Below are 16,534 nucleotides of genomic sequence, written 5' to 3' on the forward strand. Positions count from 1 at the left end.
TAAGCACGAGATTACCTGCTGACTACTGTTTGTGACCAGCTCTTTTGCTTTATGATAACCCTGTCAAACTGATCTCCCTAGGTTGAAAACGTCCGCTTGGTAGATCGAATATCTTCTAAAAAAGCAGCCCTCGGTACTTTGTATTTGACCGCCACTCACGTCATATTTGTGGAAACCGCACCTGACGCGAGGAAAGAAACATGGGTATGCAGTCCTTATTTTTGGCTTTTTGTGTTTTCCATTGTTTGAAATAACAAGTTTTGATTCTGTTTTGTCTGTTCTCAAGGTGAGGAGGGTGGGACTTGGCGGGGTTGGGTGTTCAGAGCACTCTTTTTGGAATGTGAGCACTGCCGTTTTTGGTAAAGGGTCATGTCCACTTGATCTCTTTACTCACTTTAAATACTGATGATTTGAACATCATCAAAGAGAGACAGGGGAATAGCCAGAGGTGTAAGTGCTTCATGTCACAGCTGACAAGTAGAGATTCAATAATGTCACTGTACCAGATACAGCATTTACACAGTGATTTGCAATCTGCTTCCTTCGTAGCATCCTGTGGTGCAGGCCATGTAGTCATTATGTTGTCTACAATTTTCTCATAATTTAAAAAAAAGAAAGTCTAGGGAAGAGTCCTATTATCAGGTATTTCTGCTACATAATAATGAGACTGTTAGAAGGTCTTTATTTTAAGAGAGCTGCCCAACCACGGCATTAGGACCAGAACCAGAATCTGTGGATTGTAGATTCTGCTTTTTCTGTAGACTTGATCTTTGCAGCAGAAGGTGGCCCGCCCTACTTAGTGGAGAGGAATTTAAAGAATGAAGCGTTGCCACTGAGGACTGAGCAGAGACCCTCCTGAAAGCCAGAGCACTTCAGCATGGTTTCCTTTTAAATAAATCTCTTCTGCAGCCTGCCTGACCACCAACAGCTTAGAAAACAACCATCTCAAGTTGCTGTTGAACTCGAGCATTCCATGTGGAATTAAGGAGCATGGTGGCACCTCCCAGCGGAACCGTCTCTAACTTTTGTTGATTGCAAGGTTTATTTTACTAACTTCTCATGACTTTATTTAATTTTAGCTACCCAGTGCATTTCAACCTTTGACGACCTAAATGTTCCCTTACCTGGAGCTGTGCAGAATTCTAGGCTGAAGGGTTTGCTTCGTATAATGAGCTTGACTATCAGAAAGCTTGGCACTGAAAAATAAAATGATGAATTCAGACAGCTGGTTCTTACCCCCAAACATACCAGTTCTTGTCAACTGAGTGCAAGCCAGCTGAAGGTCAAGGGTGTTTCTTCTGTCTATATGTGGCTCAGAGACTGTTACCAAATCACAAGGCTTTGTGCCCAATGCACAGTGAGGCCCATCAGTAGTAAAACACTAGCTTTTGGAACAGAGAAAGGTTTATTACAGGTTTATACAAGGAGACGGGTGGCTCCTGCCCTAAGAACTCCAAAGTTACTAAAAGCTTTCAGCAAGCCCCTTTAAAAGCAAAAGGTGAGGGTTGGGTGTGGTTAGTTGTTGCAGACTTCTTGGGGTCAGATCCTTTGCTCTTGAGGTCAGGTCATGGTCAGGTAACCATGTTCCTATAAATCTCTACCAAACGAATGTTATTCTCCATCCTGACAAGAAAGGGCAAGGTCCCAGGGCACAACTCTCACCCTCCAAGGTCCCATTCCTGGCTAAGAGAAGGCCAGAGCTCAGCTGGCAGCTCCATCAGGGCCAGGTTCCCACACCCTGCCCAGCTGTCCTCCCTAAGGGAGCCAGTCACCTAATCCAGCTGCCCCTCGGTCTCCTCCAGCCGCCCAAATGAGTGGAGACCAGGTTTCACAGACTATGACCCAGACAGACGGCCACTGGTAGTGGGTCACAGAGACAGGGATGGGCGAGAGGTTCGCCGCTCCTCAAGGCCTGGGCCATGGCTAGTGGAGGGCCTTAGTCAGAGCTCTGGAGCCCCGCAGGACATCGTCCCCAGCCTGTTCCCTGGGCCCCCCCGGCTCAGCCACTGGCTCAAGGCTGGGTGAGCTGGAGGGCCTCCAGGAGAAGGCCTGACTCTGCCTCTTAACTCACTCTCCACCTGACGACCACCTCACCACCAACCCTTGAGCTGAGTCACTTCCTCCTTGGTCCCTCATTGTCAGTTACCAGTGGGCAGGGCCCTCTGCAGCACTGACCAATAGCTGAGCAGGACAACTTATTGACAACCGACCATTGGCTGAGCCAGGCCTGTTGCCTAGTAACAGGGTGCGGGAATAATAAGGCCCAGCAATGGCTGCCTGCTAAGAGCTGTGCTGCCTCTGCTCTGTTACAAGACCTGTTGCTTTCTGTCCTATGTACCTGTTATCTGTGCTTAGTTTACCCACATTAACTTCTGGCGGTAGATTCTCCACAGTCAGATCGCCACCATCGAGAAACAGGCAACGACAGCTACCGGGTGCCCTCTGCTGATTCGCTGCAAGAACTTTCAGCTCTTACAGCTCATCATCCCGCAGGAAAGGGACTGCCACGACGTGTACATCTCTCTCATCCGCCTCGCGAGGCCAGGTAGGGCAGAGCGGCCTGGCATTCAGCGTGGACTCACGCTTAAGAAAGTCACAGGTCGTGTTGAAGAAATGTCCATAATGCTTCTTAATTATAGTGCTTTAGAGATTATACCTTAGCCCAGCCTTCAGATGGGGGCTTCCTTGGTGGCTCAGATGGTGAAGAATCCACCTGCCAATGCAGGAGGTGTGGGTTCAGTCCCTGGGTCAGGAAGATGTCCTGGAGAAGGAAATGGCAACCCACTTTAGTATTCTTGCTTGGGAAATCCCATGGACAGAGGAGCCTGGAGGGCGACGTCCATGGGGTCCCAAAAGAGTTGGACACGACTGAGTGACTAAGCAACATCAAGCCTTCAGATGAGGCCAAGAAATCTGACTGATTTAGTTTCTGTCTTTGGGGGCCTCTGTCTGAGTTACTTACTGTGTGAGCCTCTTTCATTATTCATAGTATTTATCTTGGAGGGAGGTTATAGTTGCGCTTTACTTTTGGGATGAAATCATCCCAAAATGTGGTAACTGAGCAACCTTGATTGAAGCCTCCAACAAAACCCACAAATTGTTTTGTGTCGAAAACATATCAAATGGTCTAGTGCAGTTTTACCTATGTGGGAGCTTTTAAGTTTTGGTTTCTGTTGCTTTTTGATCCTAATATGTTTTTCCCAAGGTTGGCATCAGTGACTGTTCTAGGCATGTATATGTTGATTCTCCTACACAAAACCTTAGGTTTTGTAGGAAGAATGGCTGATTTGAAAAATGTATGCTTTCAGTTACTGTCTGGTAGTGTATCCCTCGTCTTAGGGTCTTCAGACTTACAGCTTTTTATGCTATAAACCTAAGACATTTACAGCTTACTATGCTATAAATGTAAGAAACTCTACACAAGTGTTTCTTGTGTGTGTGGCTTGTATGGACCCTGGGGTTCTTTTGCTAAGCATCTTGGAAGTGTACAGTGAAAAGAGATCATTTGTATAAACAGTACCATCCACAGTAGTGTTCACCCAGAAGTCATTAATAAGGGAAATAGGACGTGTGCTTATAGTTATTTTGTTGTTGTTGTTCAGTCACTCAGAGTTGTGTCTGATTCTTTGCAACCCTATAAACTACAACTTGCCATGCTTCCCTGTCCTTCACTATCTCCTGGAGTTTGCTTGCATTCATGTTCATTGAGTCAGTGATGCCATCCAACCATCTCACCCTCTGTCGCCCTTTCTCCTCCTGCCCTCAATCTTTGCCAGCATCAGGGCCTTTCCCAATGAATCGGTTCTTTGCATCACATGGTCAAAGTATTGGAGCTTCAGCATCAGTCCTTCCAGTGAATGTTCAGTTACTTTACTGAATAGATACTTTACTAAATGCTTTTTGGTTTGGGGCAAAAAGTTTGATTGTAAACTCTTCAAAGCATTTGGTTGGGTCCTCAGATTCTTATGATATGAAGGGACCACATTGTCTGTTGAGAGCCAGGAGCTGAAGTTATGTGATGGGAGGGTTGCCAGGGAGCTGTCAGAATCTGATCACTTAGACTTGACTTCGCTTCCCTTTCAAGTCAGCCCACTGAGGCTTTTTTATCTCTCTGTGTTGAAAAGAACTGCAGAGTTAGCCAGAAAAGCAGTTGAACTTTTTGGAGGGCGCACTATAATTGGAACAGAAGTTCTGGGAAGATGTACGTTAGGCTGTGTGTGGCAGGGAATGCGAGGGGGATTGTGCGCCAGCAGTTTCTGTATCACTGATTAATGGATGTCCTGGATAATACATGTGCCCTGGCCGGATTAACGGGATTTAGGAATAGCCCAGAGAACTGGGAAAGGCCTGAGTGGAGGAGTCCATCACGGTGGCAATAAGAGCCCTGGCCTCAGATAACAGCGAGCTCCCAGATTTACATTGTGAGGGTCCCCAGGGAGGAAACCCGCTGTGTTTCCCCTCCTTTTAAAAATATACACTTTTTCTTAACGATGTAGTTTGGGGAGTTCGGTATTAGCCAGAGACCAAAGAAGGAGACTATAGTAATTAATTGAATTAAAGCCATTAGCTTGGAAGATTTTTTTTTAAAAGCCACCAGCATTGTGAAACATCGGAATTAGAAATGCCAGTTTATGTAAAACATGGTTCTTTAATGAGTGTGGAAAGAGGAGCTAGAATCCAGGCAGCTTCACAGTTTAATGCTAAAGGCAAGGCTAAAATTAGGACATATTATAGCCCAACCTTGGAAGTAAGGATTTGAATCTGGGTGGAGGTGGGGAAAAGTGGAAGGGTTTCCCCTGGAGGTGGGGTGGCTTCTCAGGACACCCCAGTACCTTTCACAAATTACACCTTCGCTCTCCTTGAGGTATGTCAGAAGAGGGCTCTGGGTGTGTGTGTGGGGGGATGGATGTGTGTGAGTGTGTGGATGTGTGTGTGGTGGGGAAATGACTTTGAGTTCCAGCAGAACAGTGTTGATCTCCAGGGTTATTGTGGTTAGTCATCAATACAAAGCTCATATTTTCAGCTCTCCTTATGGAAACAGCTAACTCCAAGGTCCTATAGAGGAGACTTTTTCTTTTTTAAACAAAAGAAGAAACGTTTGGGAGTCCATTTAAGTCAAGGCCTATGAAGAGATAGTTTCAAAGCCCTTGAGAGTCTCTCTTCACTGAATTGCAGTTTCTGGGATAAGAATAAATCAAATGACTAAAAAATTTGTCGAGATTTTATTGGTTTGTCTTTTATGTGAATTCAGGTTGGTAAGGATTTGGTTATGGACTATGAAAGATCCCAGCAAAATATACTGTAGCCAAATCCAGAGAACTCTTTAATTCTTCTTAAAGGAATAAGTCAAAATTGGGCTGTAGCCCAAGTAAGGAAATGAATTGACTCGGTAGATCTGATGTACTAATAAGGTTATACATTTTTCTGATTAGAGACCCCTGTTTCTCAGAGGGCTTCATTTCTCCCACATCCTTTCTTTTCTCCTCCCTCTCATTAGCTTCCTGCTGTTTATTTTTGTATCTATCATCTTTCTCTCTTGTACTATTTGTGGGCCCTTTTTAATATTTAAACCATTTTTGGGGTCTGTTTTCCCATTTTATAATAGCATTTTCTTTCCTGCTCATCTGAGTCTCTAATTCTTCTGCATATTTTCTGTGGTTTTTAGCATCTCAGGATTGACATAGTCTCCTTAGCTTACTTTGACTTTTTGCAGTTCTTATCAGAGTCAGTGCCACTTAAGCAGTTTTTACAGTAACAATTTTCTTTTTATTGATGATATTAATCTCTGGGTCCAGTAGCCCTTTTCTACTAAGTGTCAGCTTCCTGGTGTTTAATTTGAGTACCTGTCTGTTGAAAACAGACAAGAAAGTTCTTGTTATTTTTATTTTAAAATGTGCAAAACCCAATAATAACTGTTACCTTCTCACTCTTCTTTAAATGGGTTTTCAATTACATTTATTTTAAGTTGCCTGAATTAAGTAGAGCATGGAGAGCAATTTAACTTTCATTACTTTGGGTTCTAAAACCCTACATATCAGAGAATGTGTGCATGCTAAGTCACTTCAGTCGTGTCCAACTCATTGCGACCCCATGGACTGTAGCCCACCAGGATCCTCTGTTCATGGGGATTCTCCAGGCAAGAATGCTGGGGTAGTTTTCCATGCCCTCCTCCAGGGGATCTTCCTGACCCAGGGATTGAGCCCATGTCTCCTGCATTGCAGATGGGTGCTTTACTTGAGCCACGGGGGAGGCCCATATAAGAGAATCAGTTCAGTTCAGTTCAGTTCAGTCGCTCAGTCGTGTCTGATTCTTTGCAGCCCCATGGACTGCAGCACGCCAGGCCTCCCTGTCCATCACCAGCTCCCGGAGTTTACCCAAACTCATGTCCATTGAGTCGGTGATGCCATCCAACCATCTCATCCTCTGTCATCCCCTTCTCCTCCCGCCTTCAATCTTTCCCAGCATCAGGGTCTTTTCCAATGAGTCAGCTCTTTGCATCAGGTGGCCAAAGTATTGGAGTTTCAGCTTCAACATCAGTCCTTCCAATGAATACTCAGGACTGATCTCCTTTAGGATGGACTGTTTGGATCTCCTTGCAGTCCAAGGGTCTCTCAAGAGTATTCTCCAACACCACAGTTCAAAAGCATCACTTCTTCAGTGCTCAGCTTTCTTTATAGTCCAACTCTCACATCCACACATGACCACTGGAAAAACCATAGCCTTGAATGGGTACGTGTATTTGTATGGCTGAGTCCCTCTGCTGTCTACCTGAAACTGTTACAACATTGTTACTTGGCTATACTCCATACAAAATAAAAAATTTTAATAAAGTAAAACCCCACACACCTGTCCTTCTCATGACTCCTGGTGAATTTTCCCTTTCCTTCCTCATCTTGCCTTACTTAACTGACTTTGTGCTTAGTTGCTCGGTCATGTCCGACTCTCTGCAGCCACATGGACCTTAGCCTGCCAGGCTCCTCTGTCCATGGATTTCTCCAGGCAAGAATACTGGAGCCGGTTGCCATTTCCTACTCCAGGCGATCTTCCCGATCCAGGGATTGAACCCATGACTCTTGCATCTTGATTATTAAACATTCTGCTATGTATTTTGCAGGAGATGGAGGTGAGGAGAACAAATCATTGTGTTTTAGAAATGTTCAGTAAGCGTTGAATTGGTGTTAATAGTACGTTTTACGTTCTCAGAGTAGGCAGTTTGTAGCTGAGGGCTTCTACTGGGTGGCCTCTGGGTAAGAAGCTTGCCCACATTAATAAAACTGAGCTTTGGCTGACAAAAATGGGGGTTTCTCTGCCCTTATGAAGAATTTTACATAAATTGGGCCAAAGGTATAGTCGATCACCCTTTTCCTTAAAAATAATTGAAAGAGAAAATTTTGTTATTTTAATGGCAACCCATTCTGATGGCTCCCCATTCAAGAGTGATCTTAATATTGGTTACAGATTATTCTTACATGAATTTATGTGTGGTTTCCTTGTCTCTTCCTAATGACAGCAAGAATGATCCTGAACACAGAAAATCATCAGTAGTCTTAGAGTGGTTTTCTGCCTCTACCTTTAAACCTATGTGTAGGCATTTAACCAAGGGAACTCAACTTCTGTCATTTCCCCATCTTCCTTAGCACTCCTTTCACTGAGGGAATGGAGGCTTTCTCAAGAGATTCTTTTGGCTTCTTAAACAAATTGCATTTGTGGTTAACATTATGATATCAGAAGCCTGAGTCATGAAAATGGTACTTAGAGATGGAAAACATATGTTGGTGTCAGGCTAACCATTCCCAGAACTGGATGTCAATTTTATATGCCGTCTGCTCAATTTGCTAAGATGGGAAGAAACCGTTTTTACTGGAAGTGTCTACATTGTGCATGTGTGTGTGCATGTATGTGTACATGTGCATCTTCTTCTTTGTTGAAACTGTATCCTCAATTTTCAAATTTGAAATACGATATCAAGAGACACTAAAATAGAATATAGCTTATCTCACTGATAAACCCTAGTCCTCTTGCTTCTTTTTTTTTGCAAGAAAGAGTACCTGCCTAATGCTAAAGTCTAGTACTTAAAGTATGACCCTTATCTTATCATGCTTGTGTCGTTGCTGTTCAGTCGCTCTGTCACGTCTGATTCTTTGCCAGCCCATGGACTGCAGCATACCAGGCTTCCCTGTCCTTCACTATCTCCCAGAGTTTGCCCAAACTCACGCCCATCGAGTCGGTGATGCCATTCAACCATCTCATCCTCTGTCGCCCCCTTCCCCTCCTGCCTTCAATCTTTCCCGGCATCAGGGTCTTTCCCAATGAGTCAGTCTGGTGGTCATACCTGTTGGTGAGTCATTCCAATAGCAATCAAAAGAAGCTGGAGACAGTCTTGACCTTAGGCCGCCTGTGTGTTACTGCGGCCTTTTGCTGGTTCTACTTTGTACTGTTGGACTTACAGACGCATGTTTAGGAGCATCCAGTTGTTCAGGCTGAATTCCACTGACAGATGAAGGACTAAAAATGATCTAAGAACACTGTAAGGAGAAACAGTTCCACTGGATAAACGAAAAGGAAGTTTAGGGGGGTGGTTGGAAAGAAGCTATACAAAGGTGGCCCGCATGAGGGGAAGGAGAAGGGGCTGCCTCGGAGGGGCAGCAGGTGTGGTGGGGAAGAGCACGCGCTATATAGCGGACTCCGGCCTGCTCGCTGTGTGACCCTGGGGTCACTGCCGAACCTCCCTGCGCCTCAGGTTTCTCATCTCTGCAAGGAGACCTGTGATGATGCCTACTAGATGCCCGTCGGTATGTTTCATCAGAAGAGAATCTGGAATGAAACAAGGGTTCACTGACTATCAGCCACGGTTTATTATCACCAAAAGTGCTTTGCGTTGCACTGTCTAGAAGGTAACTGCTAGCCACATGGGACTATCGACGGCTTGAAATGTGGTTGGTCTGAACTCAGATGCGCTGTTCAGTGTGAAACACACACAGAATTTCAAAGACAGTACAACACAATGTGTAAAATATTAATAGGTACTGTATTCCATATATGTTGAATGATGCCTTGGAAATACTGGGCTTAATGAAATATATTGTAAAGATTAATTTCACTTTCTTTCTACAATTTTCGTGGGACTACAAGGACATCTTACATGACAGATGTGGTTTACACTGTATTTCTGTTGGACAGCACTGATTTAGTTGCCTCCCTCAATGTGGCAAGGCCAGAGCAAGAGAACCAAAATCCTCGATCTTGCTGGGAATGGCTGTCAGGCCTGGCCTTGCAAGCATAAAAGGTGATGCCTAAACTCAGAGATGGTTTGGCAGACCTGAAAGAAGTCTGTCATCACACATCCTTCAACTTACCACTCATGGACAGGGTGCCATGCACTATGAATGGATCTCTTTTAATGAATCCTGGAAATACTGAGAACAGTACAGTTATGACATTTATGTAGTTGTTGAAAGTTCAAGTGTTTTCACTGAAAATATTTAAATATATTCCAGTTTTTTTCAACTGTTTTGTCATTTCTTTTTTGACTTTTTTAAGCTGTTTGAGCTTCAGAACATGGCAATGGCCTGGCCTCTCTGTAACCCTGAGAAGCCATCCCAAACTTGAGCTTGACATACATAAACAGATTGACTTCTGGTTGTCTTAAGGAATATGTATGTCCTTTAAAAAAAATTACACTATATTTGATTTACAATATTGTGTTAGTTTCAGATGTATGGCAAAGTGATTCAGTTATACCTATATGTTCTTTTTCAGATTCTCTTCCATTGTAGTTTATCATAAGATATTGAATATAGTTCCCTGTGCTATACAGTAACTCCTTTTTTATTTTATATATAGTGGTGCATATCTGTTAATCCCCCATTCCTAATTCCCCCACCCCTTTCCCTTTCGTAACCATAGCTTTGTTTTCTATGTCTGTGAGTGTTTCTATTTTGTAAATATGTTAATTTGTACTATTTTTTAGAATCCACGTAAAAGTGATGTCATATAATGTGTGTCTCTCTCTGCTTGACTTAGTGTGATAATCTGTAGGTCCATCTATGTCACTGCAAATGGCAATATTTCATTTTTTATGGCTGAATAATCTTCTTCTATATGTGTGTGTAGGGGGTGTATGTATGTGTGTGTGTATGTATATTTTTATATAACATAGTCTATATCCATTCATCTGTTGATGGACACTTAGGTTACTTCCATGTCTTAAATATTGAAAGTACACATATGTTCTTAATTCATTTTTAAGCCATATATTTTATGTGGTCTGAAAATACATTAGTTTTCAAAAGAAACTAGAAAAAAAAAAGCCCACAAAATGGGGAAGATCACACTCCTGAAAGGAAAGAAGTTCTTTTAAAGTTTCGTTTGGTTGTCCTGAGGTCTTGTTGGGAGGAGGTGGGTAGTCCCACCACAGAGATGGGGTATCTCTAGGGAGGGTCCCAAGGGTGAGCAGCTGGGCTGGCCTCTCCAGCCCGGACAGAACATATCTGGGGGGATTTGGTTGTGGCTTTGACTTGGCTTGATTTGATTTTATTCTCCCTTATTTTTTGCAGTGAAATACGAGGAGCTATACTGCTTTTCATTCAACCCCAAGCTGGATAGAGAAGAAAGGGAGCAAGGCTGGATGCTGATAGATCTCAGCGAAGAATACAAGCGAATGGGCCTGCCTAATAATTACTGGCAGCTCAGTGATGTGAATAGAGAGTACAGGGTGAGTGGAGGCATTTGGTGAAATGAGGGCTTAGTTGCTTAGTCATGTCCAACTCTTTGCGACCCTTTGGACTGTAGCCCGCCAGGCTCCCCTGCCCATGGGGTTTTTCAGGCAAGAATACGGGAGTGGGTTTGCCATTTCCTTTTCCAGGGGATCTTCCCAACCCAGGGATTGAACCCGCGTCTCCTGTGTCTCCTGCATTGCAGGCAGATTCTTTTCCCATTGAGCCATGGGGGAAGCCCATTTGGTGAAATGCAGATACTTAACCCAGATGAAGCCCTGACATCACAGAGCGGAGCATGACTTCTGTTAGCTCTCCTTTCGCTCCGACGGCTCTTTGTGGGTACAGATGTGTGGGTTTCCAAGTCTCCCTTGGGTATTACCAGCTGTGTTCTCCACCTGCATCTGGGATCGGAAAGTTTGCAGAAGCCACCTTAGAGACCATCCCCTCCGACGCCTGCAGGAGTGGAACCCCAGAGAGGCCCAGCAGCACCCTCGGGGCAGCGCCTCCCTTCTCCCGCCTGGTCTTTTTATAGCTCAGTGAGTGATGAGTGAGTAGGGAGGCGCAGAGGCTCTGATGGCAGTTTGGCACCAGCTCCTTCTGGGCTCCCTGAACTCTTGATTGGTACACAAGGTCACCAAGAGGCTTCCCTGGAGAACCGTGGAGAAACATGTCTGCACTTCCAGAGGGGATGGGAGGTGGAGGGGTGTTGGGGGGAGCAGAGCTGATTCATGTTCTCCCCGAGGGTGGGCTTGCACAGAGGGACTGGTTTCCCTATTAATTTTTAAAGTGTTTCCAGTAATGAAAGTACAGTCAGAACATTGTAGAGAATTTGCAAAAGAGAGAGAAAAAGGAACAAAACAGCCCGTATCTCATTGCCCTAATGTTCTCTGCGTATGTGTGCTCAGTCATGTCTAACTCTTTGCTTGGAGAAAATCCCATGGACTGTAGCCCACCAGGCTCCTCGGTCCACGGGATTTTTCAGGCAAGAAGACTGGAGTGGGTTGCCATTTCCTCCTCCAGGAGATCTTCCCAATCCAGGGATCGTACCCAAGTCTCTTGCATGGGCAGGCAGATTCTTTATACCACTGTGCCACCTGAGAAGCCCATATTCTTCTAGTGGGTTTTAAGCTTTTCACTTTTTTCTCATCTGCGTAGTTTAACAACTTTTTTCCTACACGAGTAATGTATTTCATTGTTTACAATTGGAGAATGTGGAGGCAAAGGGATGGTTCAAATACATACAACAAAAATGGAATTATACTAAGTATGTTGCTGTTAATAAATATGTGGAAGGTCAGGTCCTCCCACATCTTTCTTCTGAATAACTTTATTATTTTATTTATTTTTGGCTGTGCTGGATCTTTGCGGCTACACGGGCTTTTCTCTCCTTGCGGTGCCAGGGCTTCCCATTCCGGTGGCTTCTCTTGTTGGGGGGCACAGTCTCTAGAGCGCGAGGGCTTCAGGAGTCGCAGTTCCCGGGCTCTGGAGAACAGGCTCGAAAGACCTGGCACTCCGGCTTAGATGCTGTGCCGCATGTGGGATCGTCCCAGATCAAGGATCGAACCTGTGTTTCCTGCACTGGCGGGTGGCTTCTTGGCCACTGAGCCACCAGGGAAGCCTTCTTCTGAATATCTTGAATTTATAGATTATTTGGAATAGAATGGCCACGTTGAGGCTACTGACTTCTCTTCCTAATCGCACTTAAATCTAGCAGTCATAATCTTACACCGTGAGCAGACATTTGCGTCCTTTCTGCCTTACCCATTATAAAGTATCCGGCTAATGTAATGATTTGTTCCGATGCTAAAGCCGACCTTTGCAGTGGATGTTTAGCCTTGAAATGAAGGAAAGGACTTCCCTGGTGGTCCAGTGGTTAAGAATCCTCCTGCTAATGCAGGGCACACAGGTTCGATCCCTGGAAGGCGTGGGAGGATTCCACGTGCCTTGGAGCATCTAAGCGCGTGCGCCACGGCTACTGAGCCCACGAGCCGCAAATGCTGGAGCCGGCCCTAGCAACTGACAGGAGCTCCCGCTCGTCGCAACTAGAGAAAGCCCGTGAGCAGCCCCGAAGACCCAGCTCAGCCAAAAATAAATAAATAAATAATTGGTTAAAAAAAAAAAAAAAAAGACACACAAAGAAATGAAGGAAAACCCAAGTTTAGTATAGAAAATTGGGTAATTAAAAAAGTTTTTTAAAAACATGACACACCCTTGGGTGAGGGTGAAAATGAGGCTAAGCCGCATCTGTGGAACAGTATTTCCTTGGAAACACAGGTTCTTCCTATGTCTGATGAGGTTTCCTTCTAGACTTAGCACCAAAAACATGACTCACATTTAGTCACTCAAGTCCTTCCGTGTAGAGACTGCAAAACATGAGTTACTCAGCTTCTTTTTTCCAAAAGTGATACGTAGCAAAGGCAAACTAACAGTCAGCAAATTGTGCTGAAACAGAAAAGGTGAAAACCTAGGGGATTTTCTGATTTTTGCAAATGTTGTTGAAATGAGAGAAAGATGATGAACGCTTATTTGTCACCAGCTTAGAAAATATAATAAAAGTTAATTCTGTCAAACTATTTCTGACTAATAGTCCATTGGGAAGGTTATGTCATCACCCATTACTTTTGCTTTTAACCTCATGGGCGAGAACAACATCCGCTTTTTCCTTCCTTCTTTTACAAGAGTTACTTCTTTCTTTTCACAAATTCCTTGATGGGGCTAGTGGTGTCATCTGATGGATAAGAAGCTATTGCCTGTGGTGGCAACAACTCCATACGTGGAGTACTGAAGCTGAGGTTCCAGAACCAGCACTGCCCTATTCTCTCCGAGCTATTTACCACCAGCATCATCTCTATCAGCATTGCTCTTATCCCTTTTTATAAGACATTTGCTTTGGGTATTCTCTCTAAGCTAAGATTTCCTTCTATTCCTAACTCGTTTTTTTTAAAGATTTTTTTTTTTTAATGTGGACCATCATTAAAATCTTTATTGAATTTGCTATAATATCACTTCTGTTTTACATTTTGTTTTTTTGGCCACAAGGCACGTGGGATCTTAGTGCTATCACCAGGGATCGAATCCCTACCCGCTCCCTGCATTGGAAGGCGAAGTCTTAACCATTGGCCTACCAGGGAAGTCTATGTACCTAACTCTTAAAATGGTCTTTCTTTAAATAAAATAATGGGCATTCATTACCAGGTTAAAATTTTAATCTGTTTCTCTTTGAATAAAGCTGAAAGTATAATCCAAACCAGTAATTTTTAAAATCGTATGTCAGTTCTCTACAGCTATAGTTTATGTATTATGTATTATTTTATTTATAGATAAATCATTTCATGCTGTTCCTACTTTACATTGTAAATTTCTCCCTATTACATCATTAATTCCTTGAAGTAAATTTTAGGTCCTAAATGCTTAAGAAGACAGCTATCTATGTAGCTACAGCACAGTTCCTGACAGCTAACTCTCATCCTGAAGTGCTCAGCTGTGTGACGGACCCTCAGGAAGTCCAGAGGTCTGATTATTATGCCGTGGCTGGCCCCTCAGATGGATACTACCCTGCAGTGGTAAATGCATTTACTGGGAGGTGGTAACCAGGGCAACCAGGATCAGTCTTTCAGGGAATGTGAGTCTTTGGGGCCAGTAACTCTTTTGTTATTCATTATTGCCCTAGCACCTAACCTAATGCCTGTTCAGTAAAAATTTGTTGATAGACATCAATATTCTGTTATAGTCATCACACTTTTAAGAGACTAGAACCTAATGATTCCTGCCACTGAAAAGAAAGGATGATCATGTAACATGATAGAGGTGCTAATTGTCACTCTGATGGCAATCATATTACAGCATACAAATATATCAAATTAATATGTTCTACACAGGAGATGGCAAGAGTGAACACCAACATTTTAGGGATCAGTGAACTAAAATGGAATGGAATGGGCAAGTTTAATTCAGATGACCATTATATCTACTACTGTGGGCAAGAATCCCTTAGAAGAAGTGGAGTAGCCCTTATAGTCAACAAAAAAGTTCGAAATGCAGTACTTGGGTGCAATCTCAAAAACAACAGGATGACCTCTGTTCATTTCCAAGGCAAACCATTCAATATCACAGTAATCCAAGTCTATGCCCCAACCACTAATGCTGAAGAAGCTGAAGTTGAACTGTTCTATGATGACCTACAAGACCTTCTAGAACTAACACCCAAAAAAGATGTCCTTTTCATCATAGGGGACTGGAATGCAAAAGTAGAAAGTCAAGAAATACCTGGAGTAATAGACATGTTTGGCCTTGGAGCACAAAATGAAGCAGGGCAAAGGCTAAGAGAGTTCTGCCAAGAGAACGCACTGGTCATAGCAAACACCCTCTTCCAACAACACAAGAGACAACTCTACACATGGACATCACCTGATGGTCAACACTGAAGTCAGATTGGTTATATTCTTTGCAGCTGAAGATGGAGAAGCTCTATACAGTCAGCAAACAAGACCAGGAGCTGACTGTGGTTCAGATCATGAACTCCTTATTGCCAAATTCAGACTTAAATTGAAGAAAGTAGGGAAAACCACTAGACCATTCAGGTATGACCTAAATCAAATCCCTATGATTATACAGTGGAAGTGACAAATAGATTCAAGGGATTAGACCTGATAGAGTGTTTGATTAACTATTAATGGAGGTTCACTGTACAAGAGGCGGTGATCAAAACCATCTCCAAGAAAAAGAAGTGCAAAAAGGCAAAATGCTTGTCTGAGGAGGCCTTACAAATAGCTGAGAAAAAAAGAGAAGCGAAAGGTAAAGGAGACGAGGAAAGATATACCCATCTGAATGCAGAGTTCCAAAGACTAGCAAGGAGAGATAAGAAAGCCTTCCTAAGTGATCAATGCAAGATCACGAATGGGAAAAGACTAGGGATCTCTTCAAGAAAATTAGAGATACCAAGGGAATATTTCATGAAGAGATGGGCACAATAAAGGGAACAAATGGTATGGACCTAACAGAAGCAGAAGATACTAAGAAGAGGTGGCAAGAATACACAGAAGAACTGTACAAAAAAGATCTTTATGACCCAGATAACCACAGTGGTGTCATCACTCGCCTAAAGCCAGACATCCTGGAATGTGAAGTCAAGTGGGCCCTAGGAAGCATCACTACGAACAAAGCTAGTGGAGGTGATGGAATTGCAGCTGAGCTATTTCAAATCCTAAAAGATGATACTGTTAAAGTGCTGCATTCAGTATGTCAGCAAATCTGGAAAACTCAGCAGTGGCCACAGGACTGGATATGGTCAGTTTTCATTCCAATCCCAAAGAAAGGCAGTGCCAAAGAATGCTCAGACTACCACACAATTGCACTCATCCCACACGCTAGCAGAGTAATGCTCAAAATTCTCCAAGCCAGGCTTCATCAGAATGTGAACTTCCAGATGTTCAACCTGGATTTCGAAAAAGCAGAGGGACAGAGATGAAATTGCCAACATCCACTGGATCATAGAAAAAGTAAGAGAATTCCAGAAAAACATCTACTTCTGCTTCACTGACTATGCTAACGCTTTTGACTGTTTGGATCACAACAAACTGTGGAAAATTCTTAAAGAGATGGGAATACCAGACCACCTTACCTGCCTCCTGAGAAATCTGTTTGCAAGTCAAGAAACAACAGATATAACTGGACATGGAACAATGAACTGGTTCCAAATTGGGAAAGGAGTACGTCAAGGCTGTATATTGTCACCCTGCTTATTTAACTTATATGCAGAGTACATCTTGTGAAATGCCAGGCTGGATGAAGCACAAGCTGGAATCCAGATTGTTGGG

At 43.5% G+C, this 16,534-nt stretch overlaps 1 protein-coding gene across 1 annotated transcript in view; it reads left to right on the forward strand.

The window, feature by feature from the left end:
- MTMR7 (myotubularin related protein 7) overlaps window positions 1-16,534 on the forward strand; it is a 96,173-nt gene that overhangs the window by 33,840 nt on the left and 45,799 nt on the right. The window contains exons 2-4 of the mRNA XM_043893745.1: window positions 82-204; window positions 2,383-2,545; window positions 10,557-10,714. Of these exons, the coding sequence (XP_043749680.1) occupies window positions 82-204; window positions 2,383-2,545; window positions 10,557-10,714 (444 nt within the window). The remainder of the gene's footprint in view (window positions 1-81; window positions 205-2,382; window positions 2,546-10,556; window positions 10,715-16,534) is intronic.

The sequence above is a fragment of the Cervus elaphus genome, chromosome 32, assembly GCF_910594005.1.
Source record: "Cervus elaphus chromosome 32, mCerEla1.1, whole genome shotgun sequence".
Taxonomy (NCBI): domain Eukaryota; kingdom Metazoa; phylum Chordata; class Mammalia; order Artiodactyla; family Cervidae; genus Cervus; species Cervus elaphus.